This window comes from Aotus nancymaae, unplaced genomic scaffold (genome assembly GCF_030222135.1).
Source record: "Aotus nancymaae isolate 86718 unplaced genomic scaffold, 86718_ANA_hifiasm-v0.15.2.pri h1tg000057l, whole genome shotgun sequence".
Classification (NCBI taxonomy): Eukaryota; Metazoa; Chordata; class Mammalia; order Primates; family Aotidae; genus Aotus; species Aotus nancymaae.
The window spans coordinates 29,974,163-29,995,597 of NW_026988471.1; the positions used below are offsets into that span (position 1 = coordinate 29,974,163).

At 47.3% G+C, this 21,435-nt stretch overlaps 1 protein-coding gene across 2 annotated transcripts in view; it reads right to left on the reverse strand.

The window, feature by feature from the left end:
* Positions 1-21,435, reverse strand: part of GALNT14 (polypeptide N-acetylgalactosaminyltransferase 14) — a 229,178-nt gene that overhangs the window by 61,557 nt on the left and 146,186 nt on the right. For both annotated transcript variants that reach the window (XM_012475536.2, XM_064364269.1), the window contains exon 2: positions 20,318-20,487. In XM_012475536.2, the coding sequence (XP_012330959.1) occupies positions 20,318-20,487 (170 nt within the window). The remainder of the gene's footprint in view (positions 1-20,317; positions 20,488-21,435) is intronic.

Genomic DNA, 21,435 nt, shown 5'->3' on the forward strand with positions numbered 1-21,435 from the left:
TTCCCTTGTTTCCAAGGCCAGAAAGGCAAAGAGAAACACAAGCATGAGACATAAAGTGGGAATGGGACCAACTTCCTGGAAGAGAGCTCTCTGTCCTCATAGATCCATATATTGTCACAGGACAATCTATGGATCCCAGGTGCAGGTGGTGTGGGCACACATTTCCCTCCCCCACATCCCTCTGTCACTCCCTCATCAGTGCTAGCCCAGAATGGCTTCACGAACAATGCTTCATCCCTTCCTTTCCTCACCACAAGCCCCAGCTCAGAGACAATGTGTGTGAGGAAGAAAGAATGAGAGGAGAAAAGCTGTTGGCCACTGACCTTTCTAGAATGTCAGTTCTCTCAGGACACAGGGCAGTGATCTTGCTACTGACTTTTAGAATCATAGATTTCATTTTTAGATCTGAGAACATCTAACACCTCCTCAGCTCAGATCTATGTAAGGAAGCCTGCTCTCAGCAATGAGGAAAAGTATAAAATGCCAAATCTGTGTCTGGCCCCTTGGTTCAAACTGAACTCTTTAAAAGAGAAAAATGCAAGCAGTATAAAAAGTATGACAACTATAAAATCAAAAATTCCTTTTAATCTTATTTCATGGGCAACACTGATACACGTAAGGCATGAAATTTTTATTTCATGTCATTTCGCTGGGATTTCACATGCAGATTAATTTGTTCATTCACATCAACATATACTGCTCTTACTTCTTGCCTCAATAGCCACCCTCACTTTGGTTACAGAAATCCTGTGTCTCAGAAAAGACCCTTAACATAACAGTGAGATTCACTATTCCATTATATGCCACCTTTGAATTGCTGAACATGTTATTAATTCCAGTGGTCTAGGAATGGAATAAGTAGGTCAGAGCAGAGAAGTGAACTGCTTAGGAATGTGGCTGGGTGCTCTGGTGGGCAGCTTTCAAAGACAGTTCCCAGTGCCTGCCTCCTTTAACCTCTAACCCTAAGCCTGATGAGCATCTTCTCTTGAATGACCCCATGAGATGACCCTGTCATACACCCTCTGCTTCCCACACCTCAGCCAAGCCTGCTGACCCTTCCAAGTTCCCCAGCTTACTATGCACTGTATGCCAAAACCGAGATATTCTCTAATCCTGCCTCTTTCTGCCCCAGACCTAATGTAATTAAATGTAATCTTGTGCATTTGTCTTCTTTATCTCTCCATCTGGCTGTTTCTCTCTATTGCCATTCTATCTTTTCTAGATTACTGCAGCAACTTCCTCTCTGGTTTTATCCCTTTTCAATCTACCCTGCATGCTATAGCTAGAATGATTTTTCCAGAACTGCATCTTTAACATCTTTCAATGCTGCCTAACTGCTCACAAAATCAAATTGAGACTCTTAATCATGGCTCACTATCCTTAGTGACCTGGCACCACTTCTGACTCCTGCCTTCTGCACTCTCAAAGTTCCAGCCACCCTCTACTTCACCTGCTCTTTGTCCCCTCTGGAACTTTGCAAGTGCTCTCTCTCTCTCTTCCATATATCTGAAATCTTTTCACTCTCAACCCTGGCTATTTTTTTCTCTTCTAATCTTGGCTTGGAAGTTACTTCCCCTGGGAAGCATTTCAATCTCCCAAGGCTTTTCCAATGTGCCTCTCTAGGACCCTGTGTTCACCCCATTCCTGTAATTTATTACCAAGCACTGTGAAATTACTTTTCTGTCTCTCTACTGACTGCTGCTGCAGTGAAGGCAAGGACTTATTTGTAGTTGTATCCTCAGTACCCAGGATGGTGACTACACATACTAGACATACGATAAATGTCTGAAGAATGAGTGGAGGGATAAGTGAAGGCAGGAGGCAGGTGAGGTTTGCACGGAGTCAAAGCTGGAGAGGAAAATGTCCTTTGCCAGGCTGTGGGTGACATCCACACAAGGAGCTCCAGAGCAGTAAGCTGAGCGAAGGCCAATGACAGTGATGCAGCAAAGAGAGGCCAAAGAAGTTGCCCAAATTGAAGAAGAGTCTGGAAGCTGAAATATGGAGCCATGAGTTGGGCAAGGGGCTGGCTATAAGAAACTTTGAGCTAAGGGTGTCTTGGGGAATATCAGGTGGTGTCTGGTGTCCGTGGAGAGCTCTTAAGTTTTGTCTGTTATACTGGAAATGCTCAACTGTGTTTAAAGGGCTGGGATGTTCTTGTTTACCAAAGTCCCAAGAATGACGAACGATGCCAATGATGAAGTAAGAGGAGAAAGACTGAAACCTTTGACAGACATCCTCTTCTCTAGACATGTATTATCCAGTAGGGCAGCCATGAGCCACACACAGTTACTGAGCACTGGAAATGTGTCTGGTCGGAATGGAGATATGCTGTAAATATAAAATATGCACACGATTTCAAGCACTTAGTATGAAAAAGAATGTGAAATATTTTACCTATATTTTTACATTGATCACATGTCAAAATGTTAGTATCTGGATACACTGGAGTAAATCAAAAAGATTACTAAAATTAATTTTACTTCTTTTACCTTTCTTCATGTGACTACTGAAAAAATTTCAATTAAATATGTGGCTCACATCTATTTCTATGGGACATCATTGTCCTAAGTTGTCCTGGAACTTTAATTGGTATATAATAAAAATTTCAAGTTAGTGTCGGATAATGGTTTCCAGGTCTTGGTTCTTTGGTATGAATAAAATAAAATAAAAACATTATAGAGACCATAATTAGGTTCATCACATTTTATTTTGTGGGAAAGAATATATATTTTTAAAATCCCATCATTTACCATCATCATTGTTTCAAAAAGAAAGAGTAGTTAAACACCAGAAAAGGCCACAATCTCAGAATAATTAATAGCCCTTTAAATTGTAAAATTGAGCTTTAAGAAAATCTCCTTCCTGTCTCCTCTCTCCCCCAATTCCACAGATCAGACCTGCATTCATTTAGCAACTGGCATCTGAAAGTATTGTTTAAGGGTTCGTTCCACTGAATTATGATAAGGCTTTGACCAACCCCAGCAAAAAACACAACTACTGAACACAGAAGACTGGACATCTCCCATTCTTTGTCCTGGAACCAGCAGATCTATCTCAGCTCTCAGTGCTGCTCAGGCTAGCAAGTTGGCAGGGTTTTCCAATCTCTGGCCCGAATCTACCTCCTCAGGCAGTTCTGCTGCCTGTGCTGACTTGTGTAATCTGGGCTCAGAAGGAACACCTGACTTAAAGAACGGAGACTCCTCTGGCTACATTTAGAGACCTAGAAATGACCATTCCTCCATTATTCACCAGGATCCTTCTGTTTGTCCAGACAACAAATCTTGGTCTCCTATGTTGCCTAACCCCTTTTAAGTGAGTGGAATGCTGAGGTTTGGTAGAAACCCTGGGGGAAGTGGTAGCTTCTGCTCTCCAGGAAGATCAGCAGATCTAGGGAGGCTGCAAAGAGGTTTCCCTCGGGACACCGCCAGGGCCTGCATTGGCCGGTACCAAGCACTACCCAGACGACAGCTGTGTGTGCATGTGCATGTGTGTGTGTGTGTGTGCGCGCGTGCAAAAAAAATTTTTCTCAAAAGGCAAATGCAAAGCCTCACTGAGACAAAGTATGGAGGTGGGCCAAGACTTATTTTTGAAATGTTTCCTAAAAAAGATACCTTGGTGTCTGGGACCAGAGCTCCTTCATGTCTTATTTTAGCCCTGCTCAAATCACATCATAACACAGTAATAATAGATGACACAATTGAATCCTCACTCTGTCTCAGGTATTCTTCCCAGAGCTTTCAGCTTGCACAGTAACTTCCTGAGGTGGGTGCTGCAACTCCTCCTCTCATGGTGGTGGAGAGCGCAAGTCACAATTAGTGAGTGGTGGAGCCTCAATATCAACCTAGATGGTCTGGCTCCCCAGTCGGTGCCCTCACGAGCTCCACAAGAATGCCCTTTGAAGATTATCCAGACTCACTGCCTCTGAAACCTTTATTCCACGTTGGTTTTTCTCTCTCTCTTTTTTTTTTTTTTTTTTGAGACAGGGTCTTGCTCTGTCACCCAGGCTGGAGTTCAGTGGAGCCATCTTGGCTCACCAAAACCTCTGCCTCCCGAGTTCAAGCGATTTTCATGCCTCAGCCTCCAGAGTAGCTGGGGCTACAGGCATGCGCCACCATGCCTAGCTGATTTTTGTATTTTTAGTAGAGACAAAGGGAAAATCCCTCCAATTGCAGCAGCTGTAAGGCCTGCAGTCAAGGAACTCCAGGAATGTTCCAGACTCAGCACCCTGAGGGCCAAGGTTTCTATGCCTCTTCTCCAGGGGACTCACATCTGCATGCCATTCTGAAAGGTCTGAAGCAGGGAGGGAAAAAGTAAAGGCTTCCCATAGCTTCCTGCATCATTCTATAGTCAATCCACCCCTGAGTCAATCAGCACTCAAATCTGCCTCTTTCACAGCCTGTCACCCTCACTTTTATGTCGCCAAGCCTGATCTACACCCCGGTCTGCCCTCCTGCAACAGCTTCCTGACTATTCTTCCTGCCTGCAGAAGAATCACTTCCAGCCACTCCCCCACCCTCTCCACAGCCCTTCTCTCTTCCATCTTGCTAACACACTGCTCTCCCCATAGGACTGTCTCCCGACCTTCAGAGCCACCCGGAATTAAACCTTCAGCATCCCAAGGCCTCCACCCTCATGTTACTCTTCAGCACCCTGCCCCCATTCCCTGGCAGGAGCTTCTGGCCCTGCTAAACCAGCCCAGTCACTGCCCTTGTCTGCACCTGTGTCACAACCTCCACAAACCTCCCCAGATTCTGTTACTTTCCCTCCTCCAGCTGCCCAAACTGTCACTGCTACTCAGTTTTGCTGAAATCACTTCCTCCACTACACTCCTTGTGGCCACCTATGGCTCTCCTCCAGGGCCATTACCCTTTCTAAATCACCGTGCCACCTTCCTAGGTAACTACTGCCTTCTTGCAGGCAGAGGCCACGTTTCCACTTCTTTAAATTCCTATGGACAAGTTATTCAAGCTACTGGAGTCAATTTCTTCATCTCTAAAACCAGAGTCATAGCAAAGTTGTGAGGCTGAACCTAGAGAACATATATATGGTGCTTCCCACACATCAGGGGAATGGTACAATCAATACGTGTTTGCCAATTGTGGCGCTGGATTTATGTGTGAACATGGAGAATTCTTTGTTGAGTGAGGATGGTTTTAAATTTCCCGTGGTTTGATTTTCTCCCTCTGTTCTGAGGATTCACTCGCATACCTGCACATGCACTCCCAATCCCTGATGTTTTCAGCAGATTGAGAAGGAATCATGAGGTGCTCTTTGGAGCCCTATTCACTCAGCTGATACTGATGGGCAGTGTGAGTGCCAGGCACCGTGCTAGGCTCAGGAGATGCAAAGATAAGTCAGCTTCCCTGCCCTAGCTGCTCAGGGGCTTGGGAGGGAGATAGATAGTAAGCTGATGTCTGCAACATACAACAACGAGTGCTGTTCAGGGTGAGCAAGCATGGAGGACGGAGGGGCTGCCAAACTCAGTCCGAGGGGCAAGCAGTCTTCCCAAAGAGGAGACCCTCCACCCAGACTCCCAAAACACAAAAGGGCATCCTGAACAGAGAAAGCAGCAAAGACGAGGAGGCCTGAATCCTCACAGCACAGTCAGGGGCCCTGACCATGGCCTGATGAGGGCAGCCTTGACTTCAGGGTGGGAGTGGAGACTCATGAGCTGAGAGTATGTGAAGGGTTTCAGGTGAGGAGCGATCCTTCTGCATTTAGAAAGCCAGAGCCAATGAGGGGGCAGCTGGGGCCTGCTGCAGTCACTCAGGTGAGAGAGGGCAGCTGCTGAGCTTGGCAGCAAGATATCTCAGGGAGTAAGAGATATCTCAGAGGAGACAACAAAATGGGGGTGGGAGGAGAGCGGGATGATGGCACAGATCAGGGCTTGTGCGAAAGTCTGAAGGGTGGTGGCACCCGGCCTGAGATGGGGCAGATGGGAGCAAAGGGGGTGCTTGCTATCTTGAGAGGTGGGGGGCAGGCGGGTTTGGAGCAAGGAGCAAATGATGTGACCTTATGAGGAATCGAGGAGGAGAGACAGGGAGGGGCTGGGAGGCAGAAGAGATTCAACCAGCATGCCTGCTCTGCCGTGGTCACGGCTATTGGGAGGGTCAGACAAGGTCAGGAGGGGAGAGCAGTTTGGATAATACAATAAAGCTTCCGTGGAGATCAGGGGTTCCTCTTGTTGCCTCAGGAACAGCAAGGATAAGCTCAAGGGCATTTATTTACTGATCTTACCCCTCGCTAGCCCAGTGGGACCCTCACTGCTCTGTGATCCATGGGGTCCCCAGCCAAGTCCTGCTTCCATTCCACAGTCCCTGCTTAGTTTTCCAGCCGCCTGGGGCCTCACGTGGCCCTCTGTGCTCCATCCTGCATCTGCTACCCTCGGGCTCAAAGGTCTCCCTCCCACAGCAGCCCCCACCCAGCTGTCATCTCCTCTCCTGCTCTTTTCATCTCTTGTCAAGCACATTTTGTAGTTGCTGGCCCCAGGCTCTGAATCACTCCCTCTGCTGGCCTTGGCTTCCATCCCCAGTATCTTTCAAGTACAAATTTCACCAGACGTGGCATCACAGTCGCCTCCTCCCTCATTTTGTTTTCCAGTTTTTAAAGTAAGTCTGACATTCAGGCAAGTGGAACGTTCAGCACCAGGAGCCAAGGCCGAGGCCCGGAGCTCTCTAAGGATGTCCCTGCCCACATGCCCTGCACCCACCCCACCTTGTTCTCAGCTCCAATGTGACTCATGTGAGCCGCAGCACCCTGACTCAGAGCTGGAGAGCAGGGTACAGAGCCACGACCTCTACAAAATCATCCACGTCACCCCTTTCTCCACCCTTGGACCTGTCACCTCTCTGCCCTGCCTCTCAGACCTGCTCTGGCCCACAGCTGCGGAGCAGCAGGGAAGATCATCAAGTCAGATGCTATTGCTAGTCCTGATGCCAGTACTAACTTGACTACTCATGGCTACAGCTAGCAAACAGTCATCAAGTGCTTACTAGAGGTTAAAGATGAGGCTCAGCATTTGACATCAATCATTTCACCTCACCCTGTAGACCATTATTATTCCCATTTTACAGATGAAAAATGGAGTCTCTGGGAGTTTGAGTAACTCACCCATGGTCCAGCTAGTAAGTGACAGAGATGTTGTATGTCAAAGCTTATAGGTTAGGAAACCTTGGCCAGCCACTTAGTCAACCAGTTATGCTGCCTGAGTCTCAGCTTCCTTCTCTGTGGAACGGCAATGACCCCTTCACCCAAAGAGCTACTGAGGACATGAGAAAGAGATGGGAAAGCACTTTGTGAAGTCCTGTAGAAATACAATGCATGGGCTGGGCACGGTGGCTCACGCTTGTAATCCCAGCACTTGGGGAAGTCGAGGTGGGCAGATCACCTGAGGTCAGGAGTTTGAGACCAGCCTGGCCAACATGGTGACACCCCGTCTCTACTAAAAATACAAAAATTAGCTGGGCGTGGTGACAGACATCTATAATCCCAGTTACTTGGGAGGCTGAGGCAGGAGAATCGCTTGAACATCAGGGGTGGAGGTTGCAGTGAGCAGAGATCAGGTCACTTCACTCCAACGTGGGAAAAAGAGCAAAACTTTGTCTCAAAAGAAAAAAAAAAAAGAAAGAAATACAAGGCATGAAGAGTCTTACTCTAAGGGCTTACTGCATGGTTCATCCTCTCCTGTAGGAATCGCCCCAGGACCCCGGTCTCAGCATGGAACCTCCTTGAAATTTCCCCAAGCCAGTCCTACCTGCCCTGTTTCTTCCTGGCAGTAGAGGCACATGTGTTATATCATAAGAGCCAGTAGTTCTTTGAAGCACTTGAGGGGGAAATGGTAATGGAACTTGACAGTGATCCAGGTTTAAAAGGGAAGACGTCTGTGTGTTTCAGCTCCTTATTTTAGCCTGAAAAATGTGGGCAGGTCACCAATGTTTGCAGTCAAGCTGCCTTCTATGTGACGTGCCAACTCCAGGAGCAAGCAGCTCTGCTGTTGCTGTGTTTAATAGGTTTGGGGCTGTCAGATAAATGAGAAGACATGGCAAACCAGCCTACATGTGCATCTCAGGCTGGGAGAGGTCTGGTGACCTCTCTGCATGGAAGGCATGAGAGGGTGGTAAAGACCTGCATGAGGAAATGGACAAAGTGGGAATAAAAGGGCTCTGATGCTCTGCAGGTCCCTGGAGTCCTGTTAGGAAGGGAAGTAGGAGAGGGGAAAGAGTGATCCAGGGCAGGGGGAGGGGTAGTACTGCTAAGCAGGAGGGCTTCATGTTTCTGGAAATAGCCTCCAACTTAACTCAGTTCCTAAGCCAGTTCCCGCATGCTCTTACCGGCAGAAGTATTTTCAAACCAGCAGACAGAGCTGGAAGTGACCTTAGTAAGCATCTCCAGCTTACTTCTCTCATCTTATATGGGAGGAAGCAGACACCTAGGAAGCTGAAGGCATTGTTGGGCAGTATCTTAGAAAGGGCATGCGTCTTCTCAGGTTCAGGCCAGTTATTTTTTCCTCTTACTGTATCACGCTGCCTTAAAAGGTTGGACAAAATGGCAAAAACTAACAAGAAGAAAGGCAGGTTACCGAGCAGGGACTGAGAGCCAGGCTCTGTGCTTGGTTCTTGGGCAAAAGGCACAGACAGATGCAGAAGGGGCAAAACGCTTGCTTAGGCATTCAAATGGTCAAGAAACATAGGAAAATATATGCAACTTCATTGATCAGCAGGGAGAGGCAAATTTGAACCACAAGAAGACACCATTACTCAGCCTCCAGGCGGGCAAAAATGAAACAGACAGATGATAGCAAGTGACTGATAATGAGGACTTGGAGCAACGGGAACTCTGCTCTAAGCACTTCATTAAATATTTGATGATAGCTACAAAAGCTTCTAGGGTTACACCCTACAGAAACACGTATGCCTGTTCACCAAAAGACAAGTAGATGCTTAATCATAGGTGCTCTAGTCATAAGGGCCAAGCTGGAAAAACCCCAAACGAGCATTGATAGTAGAGTAGATATAGGAATTGTAATATATACATTTTGAGGGAATACTACACAGCAATGAGAATGAACAAACTGTGTCTTGCAAAAATGTGGCTGAGTTTCATACACATAACTTTGAGGGAAGCCAGATATACAAGAGTATATACTGTGTAATTCCATTTAAATAAAGTTCTAAAACAAGCAACATTAATCTACAGCTTTTGAAGACAGGATAGCCATGGAGGATTCTGATGGGGCACAGGCACAAGGGTGGCTCCTGGCAAACTGATGATATTTTTTAATTTGATGTAGGTACTTGATGCAAGAACATAGATGTGTTCTCTTTGGAAAAATTCTTCAAGATGAACCTGCATAAGGTATGTACTTTTCCATATGTATGTTATATTTCAATAAAAGATTTCCTTAAGAAAAGATAGTTTCTTCTGTTGGGGCAGATTTTGGTTGTGCAAGAAGATTTCAAAAGCCACTGAACCGGAACATGGAAAGCTCATGAAATAGGCAAAAGCTGCAGCTAAAGTCAACAGTACTGTCTTCTCCACCTCTCCTGAGTTCCCTATAGTACCAAAGAGAGCACCCCCGGAATGCAGAGTGCAAATCAAGGGAATGCTCTTCACCTGTCTTCCTCTGTCCTTTAAAGACAGATAATTGAGAGGAGAGAGAACTGATACCACATTGCCCTTGGTGTTACTGAAACCCTGAGCTGAAGGGGCCATGCCTCCCATGGAAAGTGATCTGTAAGGTGGGGAGGTACTAGTGGCCTGGGAGAGTAGTAGGGGAGCTCCCACTTATCCACCGGGGGGATTTATTCACTGGGGGCATCCAAGTTCCCTGAGGGCAAACTTTCAGTCCGATTTTTTTTTTAACTGATCTATACCTAATAGTCTTAGACTTAATAATTTATAGAATGAATTTTTCCTGGCAAATATTTAATCCAAATCAGTTTTCCATCCTGAGCATTGAAAACATTTCTACATCTCTTTCCATTGCCTCATTCCCGAGGTAATGTGAAATATAGGAGGCAAACTTAGGGAGACAGAATGGCAATCTGTCCCCAGAACAAAGACCACTTGGTACCTTTCAAAACCACACAAGGTTCTTCTTGGGTTACCTGCCCACTGGCATTTGGCCCAGATAACAGAACACCAGATGACACTATTAATTGAATTAGATGGTTGAAATGTATTATTTTAGTACCTCCGGGCAAAGCTAAAATAGAATAATCAAACTATTTTAATTGGGAAACCCAGAATCCTCATCTATCACCTCTTCTCCTTGTCCCAAATCACAAGTCAAACACACACACACACACACACACACATATACACACACACTTTCTCTCAGTGAACTTTAGAAGTTTTATGTTTGTGACAGAATAAAACAAAATATATGGACACACAATCTGAAAAATTGATTTTGCGTTTCAGCCAAGCATAGACTGGCTGTGTGACCCCGGGCAAGTCCCCTAACCTCTCTGGGCCCGGGTCTCTAACCTATTTTGTGGTTAATCAGCGAGTCTAGCTGTTCTGTTCAAGTCTCTGCAGTCCACACTGGTGCTCAGTCTGGAAACCCAGCAGTGAGTTTGGGGATGAAAGACAGGCTCCTTTTCCAGCCCCTACCAGCTCCTTCTCCCTTAAGACTAGTTCCTGTTTCTCACTGCTCCTGCCTCACTTCAGAACAAACTCCCCAGTGGAAGACCCAATGCCCTCACTACGAGGATAACAGTGCTTTCAGGCCGAGTTCCCATATCAGGCTCGAGCTCTTGGGCCAGCCGCCTGTCCAGCCTGCACTTTGTTTGGGAAAGTTGCCCACCCTAGGGGCGGGGGCACCACTACTGCCTGGTGCTGTCTTGCTCCACTGCACTTTGGCTTCCTTCCTCCTGGCTGTGGTGCTGGCCAGGAATGTGTTACTTAGGGCACCTCCCAGGGTTGCTGGGACAGTGAGGCAGTGACAGTGTGAACATGAAAGCATTCCAAAGTTTACCAAATAAACTCTAAACTCCTTATCCTGAATTCAAGACTTTGCCACACCATGACCCCAAGTTATCTTCCAGAATATTCTCCTCCCATTCCTCCACTCCACCGTCCCACACTCTAAGTAAATTGGGCTTATTCCTATGAAACACAGACTCTTCTATCTCCTTCTATTTCCTTATGCTCATTCCTCAACTTGGAATGTCTACTACCTGGTAAAATCCTACGTGCCCCACTCACCAGCCACCTAACAGCCGCCCATGCCATCTCCTCCAAGAAGCCTCTGTCTCCCATGCACGTGTAAATTCCTTCTCCTTTGCAGGACAGCCTAATGCTGTTTTGTCTTTTTCACAGGACAGCTCCTAACCCCTATGCTGTGCTACACGGCCAAGCTGGAAATAACTACACCCAAACCAGAGACAGGGCAGGAGCTGGGTGCTTGAACACTGAGGGCAGGAAGTCTGTGTATTAATTCCAAGAGCGAGAGTATGGCCTTAGTGCAATCCACATTTGAGCATCAGGAATTGGTCCCATGTCCATTTCTCCCACTAGGCCATGAGCTCATGGGGAGTGGAGACTAATTCCTAACGCAGAACTTGGCACATGGCAATTGCTCAACAAATGTGTGGAGTAAAGGAATGAGCAAATGAATGAATGAATGAATGAAATGTACAATGCAAAGTCAAAGTTGGCAGGAATTCACTAGGTAACAAGGTGCAAAAAAATAAATTGGCTAAGGCAGTTTAGATGAATTCTCATCAGCGTTGCTAACTGGTCCCCTTTTGAAGCCTAAGGAGTTACCCCTTTGGGAAATCTCCCTGAAACTCCAAAAAAAAAAAAACAAAAAAAAAACAAAAAAAAACAGGCACTCAAAGGACAGCAGGAGGGGCCTGCAGGCTCAGGATTAAAGGAAATCAGGGGACCAAGACTGGGGAGGAGTCCTGACCCAGAGGCCCTTGCTAACTCCTGTGCTTTGCTATGTGGCCAAGACAAAAATAACTACCAGAAAACAGACAGAGCAGGCACCCCAGTGGCCTTTTCTCCCCTCTCAACCTGGCAAGAGGCTACTGCAAACTTCCCCAGGCTGTGGACACAGTTCTACTGCAGAGACACTTCCAGGATGTCCTGCAACTCTTCCTGCTGTTCCCTTCCTCCCCCAAAGCTCCCTGAAACTCAGAGATGCTCTGGAGTGAAGGCACTTAGACCTATTATCAACAGAAAGTCACAGACGGGGATAGCTTGTTTGCAAAAGCTAAGTGTCTGTGATGGGCTCCCCTTCCCCTCCCCTCAGCCTTGGTGTGGAATCACTAATGCTGTGCTGAGCTGGTGGAATAGCCTTGACTCTGAGGGAATATGAACATTTTTTATGCTTTGCCATTCCAGCTGTAAAGATTTTTATCCTATTACTGCTAAGTGACGAGTACAAGCAGAGAAATGATGATGATCTTTGGCATTCCAACTGAGTAAATAGAAGGAGGGAGAAATGCGATGGGAAGCTGGGCTACTGCCCCTTCATTTCCCAGGAGGAAAAGGAGCCAAGGAAAAATGTCTTCCTGGTGAGAGGTATCAAAGTGTGGAATTTTCCCTCCAGGCAAGTGATGGGCGCCCCACTGTCTGAGCCATTCAGCACCGCACTGGACAAAGGCTGGGAGAATAGGCGGAAGAAAACACACAGACCCAGCCAGGCCAGGCAGAGGTGACCCAATGAGGCTTCCCCAGCTAGAGCTTCCAGCCCATGGCTCACAAGCTCAATCCACCCTGACACCTGCTCCCTGCAATCAAAGCAACTCCATCATAGTCACTGCTGGCAAAAACATACATATATATGCTTTATCAAAATATTCCCTCCCTCCTGGAGGGGCGTGTCTCTATTTGTGGCTGCTTGTCTGCCAGATGTTTTATGTACCACTTGGATAATGACCAATCCAGCTGTTGTCACCAGAATGGGGTGACAGAATGGGAGTGGGATGACTGGAAAATGAGGACTACTTGTTGGACCAGTCAATGCTTTATGAATTAAAATGTAATTGCGGTTTTTGCCACTAAAGGTAATGTCAAAAAAATACAATTACTTTTGCACCAACCTAATATATAAATAGCAGAACTCCCCTGGACAATCATCTCTAACTCACCCCAGCTAGAAGTCGTCTGTTCCTTACAGTGAATTTATTATTTAAAGTACGTCACCTACCTCCCACCTCCAGTACATGTAGTGCCATTCTTTTTTTTTTTTTTTCGAGATGGAGTTTTGCTGTGTCACCCAGGCTGGAGTGTAGTGGTGCAATCTCAGGTCACTGCAACCTCCACCTCCCAGGTTCAAATGATTCCCCTGCCTCAGCCTCCTGAGTAGCTGGGATTACAGGCACATGCCACCACACCCAGCTAACCTTTTGTATTTTAGTAGAGATGGGATTTCATCATGTTGGCCAGGATGGTCTCGATCTCCTGACCTCATGATCTGCCTGCCTCAGCCTCCAAAGTGCTGGGATTACAGGCGTGAGCCACTGCGCCCAGCCTACCCCATTTTATTCATCCTCATGATCTCATAGGACTTAAGCAGTGACCTGGAAATTAAGATTCTCCTCTGTGTTAACAGAATTGTCAACCTTATGAGGGGAAGTTGGAGCTAGGATGTCCCCAGGCAAACTCCATGTTTTGTTCAGTTGAGGTGGGGGTGGTGTACATGTATCTATCTGGAATGAAGAGATCATACATGGAAGAATGTACTCATCTATAACTGTGTGGAGACTTGAGTGCTGAAGCTTTGAGGTTAGCAAGTCCAACACCTTTATTTCACAGTTGAGAAATGAAGCTGAGAGGAGCAGGGATGTGCTGAAAGCCACTGAGGGGCACCTTGTTCTCGCCTTGTCACCTAGCCTGAGACTAGGGATGAGAGAATGAGGCCGCAGCAGAGACATGCATGTCTACAGGCTGACGACGGAGGTTTCCATCTCAACAGTGAAGACCACATCAAATGCACATCAGGGGTGGGGTGGGCACGGGAAGGCTGCTAACCCCAAGCACGAACGAATAGGGCATGCCTGCAAAGCTGTAGAACTTACTTTTTGAGACATACTGGATGTGGCATCACTCAGTGCCCACCACCAAGGACCCTGTAAACCCAGGGAAAGGGGGGCTCAAAGCTGCCCTGTCTTAGCTCCTTCTACTCCTGATCTCTACTATCTCACATTCCACATAGACCAGACTGTCTCTTGTAAAATACCGCGGACTTCACGGGAGAAGAACCAAAAGAAAAATGGCTACTCGCTTTCATTCCAGATAGGGAAATCAAGCCCCTGGGCCTCTCTGGGCTGCTGCTTCTTTTTTTTTGAGACAGAATTTCGCTCTTGTTGCCCAGACTGGAGTGCAATGGCACAATTTTGGCTCACTACAACCTCCGCCTCCCAGGTTCAAGAGATTCTCCTGCCTCAGCCTCCCAAGTAGCTGGGATTACAGGCATGAGCAACTATGCCGGGCTAATTTTGTATTTTTTTTTTTTTTTTTTTTTTTTTTTGTAGTAGAAGCAGGGTTTTGCCATGTTGGCCAGGATGGTTTTGAACCTGACCTCAGGTGATCTACCCGCCTTGGCCTCCCAAAGTGCTGGGATTACCGGCATGAGCCACAAGTGCCTGGACTCTCTGGGCTTCTTTTATCACACGGTGCTCTGCATGGCTTACTTGTAAGGGGTCCACACTGCCAGTGCATCGGGAGATTCAATCAGCGAAGCTGCCTCCTGGGCGAAACTTCTATAGCATTCCTCCTTTTTCCCCCTCCTCACCCACCTGCTGCCTCCCCCGTCACACACCATCTTCAGATTCCTGAGCTGCTCACCCCAACACCCCCCTCCTGGCAGCACTTGCTCTAATGCTCAGCTAATAGTTCTCTGTTTCAGGCACTGTCCAAATGCATCCTATAAATCAGAATCCAATTACTGTGGTAAGAAAATTGGAAGCAAATTTAATAAGCTCAGACCCCTCCCACATGTGGTTTCTTCCCCCTTCTTTTTTCAATAATGAGAACTCTTTAAGGAAAAAGCAGTTTTCCTTTAACTCGGAGTCTTTTCTCATGATTCCTTCTATGAGGCCCCTGAGGATTCAAGGGTGATAAGAAGGGGCTTCCTTTAGCTCCTCTTTTCCTCTCTGCACATAAAGCATGTGGGAGAGGGTGGTCAATTGCCTTTCTAGTCTTATCCTCCCTTTCATTTGTTCAACATTATTGAATTCCTATCACATACAAGGCACTATAGGAGATGCTCAACATGTTACTCACCCTACAGGGCAACTGATATCAGCAGGACCTTAGCTGCAAGGTATGATGGGAACACAAAGGAGACCCAGCAGGGGCAAAGACTGTATCAATGTGATTGGGTGTCCCCAAGGAACCAGAAGTCCAGAGTGGGCCAGTAGCTATGGGGCCATGAGTGACCCCACAGTAGGAGCTTCTCAGTAGAGGTGATGCCTATTGCTAGGCGGATGGCAGGACATGGATCTTGTGAATGAAGGAACTGGGAAAAGAGGGAGGAACAAGAAGGAACCAGAGAGGCCAAAGTCTCCACAGGACTTGAGACAGAAGTCATGTCAGCAGAGAAATGGAGAGGGCTATAGTGCGTGGGCAGGTGCGGACATCATTCCAGGGCCTCTACTCTCTACTCAGACCCTCAGCCTTTTGTCTGCATCAGTCCCACCTATGAACTTCATCTAGGCCACAAAAATAAGCCACAGGTACAAGCTGGTGCTCTGTGGTTTCTAAACTTGAGCCAGCATCAGAATCACCGGTAGCTCTCGCCAAGACGCAATCAGTTCAGATCGCCAGACTCTACCCCCAGAGTTTCTGATCCTGTAGTACTGGGTGAAGCCTAAGAGTTTGTGTTTCTAACAAGTTCCCAAGTGATGCTGATGCTGGTGGCCTGCTGGTTTGAATAGCAGGGACTTAGAACAACCATTCTCAAAATCTCAACCAGATTTTGAGAATGGTTGTTCTAAGTCCCTGCTATTCAAAGTGTGATTCATGGACCAGCGACATTGGTATGACCTGGGAGCTTGTTAGAAATGTGGACTCTCGGGACCCATGTCAGATGTACTAAATCAGATTTTAATCCTCAGAGGGGTTCTTTGTATGGCTATTTACGTTTAAGAAGCGCTTACCTAGAGAAGTGGTTCCTAACCCTGGCTGGGGAGCTTAGAAAAGAGATACTTCAGCTGGTTGGAGTCTGGGTATCAGCATTGAAAGAAAACACCCCTGCCTCAGTGATTCTTGTAAGAAGCCTGGATTGAGAAATGCTATGACCACTGCTAAGGACAAGTGCCCCACACTCACAGGGATTTGACACCACTCACTCCCATTTCTCTGGCATTGAACCTGACCTTGAAACCCTCTGTTCTCCTCTGCCCTCTCACCATCCCTGACAACTTGACAACTTAGTGATTTTTTTTTTTTTGAGATGGAGTTTCGTTCTGTCACCCAGGTTGGAGTACAGTGGCATGATTTTGGCTCACTGCAACCTCCGCCTCCCGGGTTCAAGCAATTCTCTGCCTCAGCCTCCCGAGTAGCTGGGATTACAGTCACGTGCCACCACGCCTGGCTAGTTTTTATATTTTTAGTAGAGACGAGATTTCACCATCTTGGCCAGGCTGGTCTTGAACCCTTGACCTCGTGATCCACCTGCTTTGGCCTCCCAAAGTGCTGGGATTAAAGGCATGAGTCACCATGCCTGGCTACTTTAGTAATCTTAATGCTCTTTCCTGGTACTTGGGGTATAGACATGTGCTCAGTTTAGGGGTTTAGTCACGTGTCTTGCCTGATCATCTTGAGTTTTCTGGCAGAGGCCTCTCCTTCTATTCCTGGCCCTCTGGTATCAGCCTGCCCATATACCCTCTAGTAATAGCAACAAATAGAAGTTGAAAAATATTTACTATTAGGTAGGTAAATACAGTATATATATTTTATTTGATCTTTATAAAAACTGAGTAAGGTAAGGTCATTATTGTTATATTTACCTCTATTTTCCAAAAGAGGAAACTGAGGTACAGAGAAGCTAGGCAACTTTAAGTTCACTCCTTGTCAACAGCACAACCAGGAGTGTAAACAAAGCAATCTGATCCCAGGTCAGTGTCCTTAGCCCCCGTGCTATTACTGCCTTCCACTCAACTCTGCTTTCACAAAGAAGGCTTGGCCTTGTCCTGTTGCTGGTGATGGGGTTGATAATGCATGTTCACATTGCATTTTTGAGAACCTAGGTAAAAAGCAGGGCTGGATTTACAGCAGAGATTTTCACTGCAATTTTGCCCCCAAGGGGATGTCTATGGCAAGGTCTGGGGACATAGTTGGTTGTCACAACTTGGGGAATGTGTTATTGGCAACTAGTAGCTAGAAGCCAGGGGTGCTGATAAAAAACCTACAGTGCACAGGACACCCTGCGACAAAGTATTATCTACTCCCACGTGTCAGTAGTGCTGCAGAGAATCCCTGATCCCCAGGACACAGGTCACCAGCAGCATTAGGTCAGATCTGAGGCAGACAGGGCCCCAAAGGTCCCAGAGCCCTGTCAGCCCAGACAGGCCAGCCCCAGGAATTGCATCAGGATGAAGCAGGGACACAACAGGGAGACCAGAATCACAGAAGGATTAAGAGACATAGCTGATGACTCCAACCTACAGTCAGGATTCCCCTGAGAACCAAGAGCTGGATGTGGGAGATCGTGTGGACAGAAGGGCCCAGTTGAAAGAAGAAAACAGGGCTTTGCTGGCCATCTCTGGAGCTCTCATCACCACAAGGGTGACACTGACATGGTGACTAAACTTGGCTTAGAGATGACTGATCCAGTTGGTGGCCTCTCACAGTGCTAGCCTGGGGCTTTGCACACAGTAGGTGATCATACTCCTAGATGGCTGCTGGTCCCATGTGCTTGTCCTCATTCTCAATCCCCTGACCTTTCCTTTTCCTGCATATTCAGAGTAAGTTCTTTAAGTCTGAAATTCTCTGAGTAAAACAATCCCAGCTCCCACAGGGCAAGGCTGGTGCCCTGAGGCAGACATATGGCTGATACACTTTCCCTTTTTGTCTTCCCAAAGGGAGTCTAAATTCTGTCTAAATCCTCTCTTTGCTTCTTGCTATAATCCCAGCAGATCACACTTTCTTAACAGATGGAACACACTGGGCTAGGTGCAAAGCCTGGAACTGGACACTGTGAGCTGGGCTGCTTGGAAACAGACTCAATTCTTCATCACCTACCACCACATATGTCCAGCTCTTGTAAAATGTTAGTTTCTGCCTCTAAATGGTAGAAGAAGGCAAATGCAGAAATTAGTCCTGCTCAGGTATCCCTATGTACCTGTCTGCTCAGTGAATTACTTGGTGCCTTCTTTCTGCAGGTGGGAGCAGTCACAGGTGTCTCTCAGGGGGCTGTCATCCAGATGCACCAGCAACTTTCCTGGCTGGAAGACCTCCCTTTGTCCCTCAAGAAAGCCTTGGCCTCTGGACTGAGGACAAGGTTCCACCTGTTTAAGACCCAGCAGGGCTTCTCAGGCTCCTGTCTCCTCCCTCTTCCCCTCTCTCCTACAGGCAGTTTCTACTCAGGGAAATACAATAACCTAATATTTAAGTAAAATTCTCTCAGATGCCAAGGAGTAGGATAAGTGCCCAGGAATTTAAACAGGAATCATACAAGACTCTGACTGTCAGAAGCTTTCAGGCCAGCAGAAGGAAGTAAGCAGATACAGCCCATGCCCTCAGTCTTGCAGTAGGGGACGGCCAGGAACTGATGCTAAAGCAGAGTCTCTTCTTTTTTTTTTTTTTTTTTTTTTGAGATGGAGTTTCGCTCTTGTTACCCAGGCTGGAGTGCAATGGCACGATCTCGGCTCACCGCAACCTCCGCCTCCTGGGTTCAGGCAATTCTCCTGCCTCAGCCTCCTGAGTAGCTGGGATTACAGGCACGCGCCACCGTGCCCAGCTAATTTTTTGTATTTTAGTAGAGACGGGGTTTCACCATGTTGACCAGGATGGTCTTGATCTCTCGACCTCGTGATCCACCCGCCTCGGCCTCCCAAAGTGCTGGGATTACAAGCTTGAGCCACCGCGCCCGGCCAGCAGAGTCTCATAGGTCCCTTGAGGGGAAGGTTAAATTTACAGAAAGTCAGAGTTAGAAGAAGCTATCATATCATCTAGTTCACCCCATTTGCTATATTCATGGAGAAACCAAGACTTCAGCTGCTTTTGGCAATGATGGCGATTAACAAGGACTGGTTGAGTCACTCCAAATCATATATTCTGTGGAAGACAAGGTTTCTGAGTTGTGAGACCTAGTTGGGGAAATGGAGTCCGCCAGCCTTCACAAAGTACCAACTTAAGAACTACCAGAAGAATCAGCTTCATAAGTCATGAAAATTCTTGCTCTTCTGCTTATAAACCCGTTTCCACAACGTGAATACCCATGGACCCAAACAAATATAAGAGGCTAAGAAGCTAACACCAGTATCACAACCTCTCAGCATGCCAGTCTGCTATTTAAGGCTGGTGCAAAGTGAATTTCCTGCACCGGACAAGAAAAGCCCACATAGGTCTTTGGCATTTCTGGGCCCCCAGTTTGGAGGCCAGGAGGCAGGAGGTGGAGGAGTTGGGATTGAAACTGACCTGCATACTAGGTCTCACCTGGGAGCATAAGGGCTGCTATGACTCTAAAAAGGGTTGGTCATGAGGCAAAAAGTCTTCACAAAGCCTCTTCTTGCTGGGAAACAAAGCTTACCACATAGCTCCAGGCCTGATCTCTGCAACCCACTAAAGGTGTGGCCTGACTAAAGGCTGGCAGGATGGATCTGCGTGAATGAGCCCCTCCACAGGCAGACAGCAGAACCAATGGCAAGCTGGCTCCTCTTCTCACGTGGCAAAATGTCCAAGGGCTGGCACAGGAAATCCCTCTCCCAGTCACAAAAGAGACCACCCAACTACCTGCCCTATGACGGTCTGTTCATCTTCCCTTCCCCTACTTTGGAACCCAGGCCTGGGTGTAGGAATCCAGGAAAAAACAGGCCTTGACTGTAGTGTTTTGGATACTCTATGGGTTCATGTCAAATAATCCCTAGGGTGAGGAGTAGGTTAAAGTGAAGGAGGCCACCCCTGCACCCAACCTCCTGTTGGGAATTAGGGGATTGGAGATGGCTCTCAGCAGTAAGCAGTAAGCAACACAGACAAGGTCAATCACCAAATCCGAATCCCTTTAGTGTCCAACTGGCAGCAGATGGTTCAGCCCAGTTCTTAACACTGGGCGCTGCACACGGTAGACCCCAGATCAAGCCTGCTGTTGTTGATCACTTTTGACTGCAGGGGGTAAGAGAGTGGGAGAAGGAGGAAGTACCTCAGATGGCGAGTATCCGGGACGGCCCGATTGCTGGAGATCCGCTCACTCTCCCGCTGGTTGAAAGCATACAGCTTATAGGGGTCGTCACCAACGCGCCACTTTTTGGCATTCAGATACCGCCGCTCATCAAACTGGTCCCACAGGTCGTCCCAGTCAGCGTCCGAAGGCTGCGCAACACGAACAGAAGTCTGTGAGAACGGCTCCCTGTCCTCCACTAGCCCCTGTCCGCCTATCAGTACCCAACCCCAGAGACCAGGCTTATTCTGACAAGGTTCGGCTCAAAGATGGGGTCAGAGGCAGAACATCAACCAAACCATCAGCAATAAAAACACAGCAATGACAAGGATGGCTGCCGCCATTTTCTGAGCACTTCTATATACTGGGTGCTGTTCTAGGATCTTGACTTACATTACTTCATGTAGTTCTCAGAGCAATTCTATGAGAGGGATACTGTGTATACCCTTATTATACAGATGAGATACAGCCTGGAGAGGTAAGATCCCACAGTTAGGAAATGGCAGAATTGGAACCTGAATTCTAGTATCCCAACCCCAGAGGCCATCTCTCCAGGGCAATTTGAGAAAGGGTCGGCCCATGGCTGGTACAGTGTTTCATGAATGACTGTCATTCCTCCTCTGCTGTAGAAGAGGCAGTGATGGGACGGAAGGAGGAGTTCTATCTATAATGGTGTGCTACTCCCCACCACCCTATCTGTTCCTTTCTTCCTCCTACCCAGGAATCTAGTATTTTTAAGAAGCATCAATGGAGGAGTGACTAATAACCCTTACTGTATGTCGATAGAGCACTTTAGAATGTGTAAGGTGGTTTCTGTATTCATGATCTCGTTTCATCTTTACTAAAACCCTCTGAACTGAGTAGGGAAGATGAAGTTCCAAAAACTTTACTGGCTTGTCTGGGGTTGCACAGGTGGAAAGTGGCAGAACTCAAAGCAGAGCTCAGTCTCTTGGGTCCCCTCCAGCAGAGGAGGCAAGGGAATGCCTCCTAGTCACAGCCCAGGCTGCCTGGTGTGGGTCTGCCCTGCCCACACCAGCTCCACAGCCAACAGACTGTCCACATAGCCAGCAGGAGAGGTGGACTTCAAGGCCTTGAGAAGC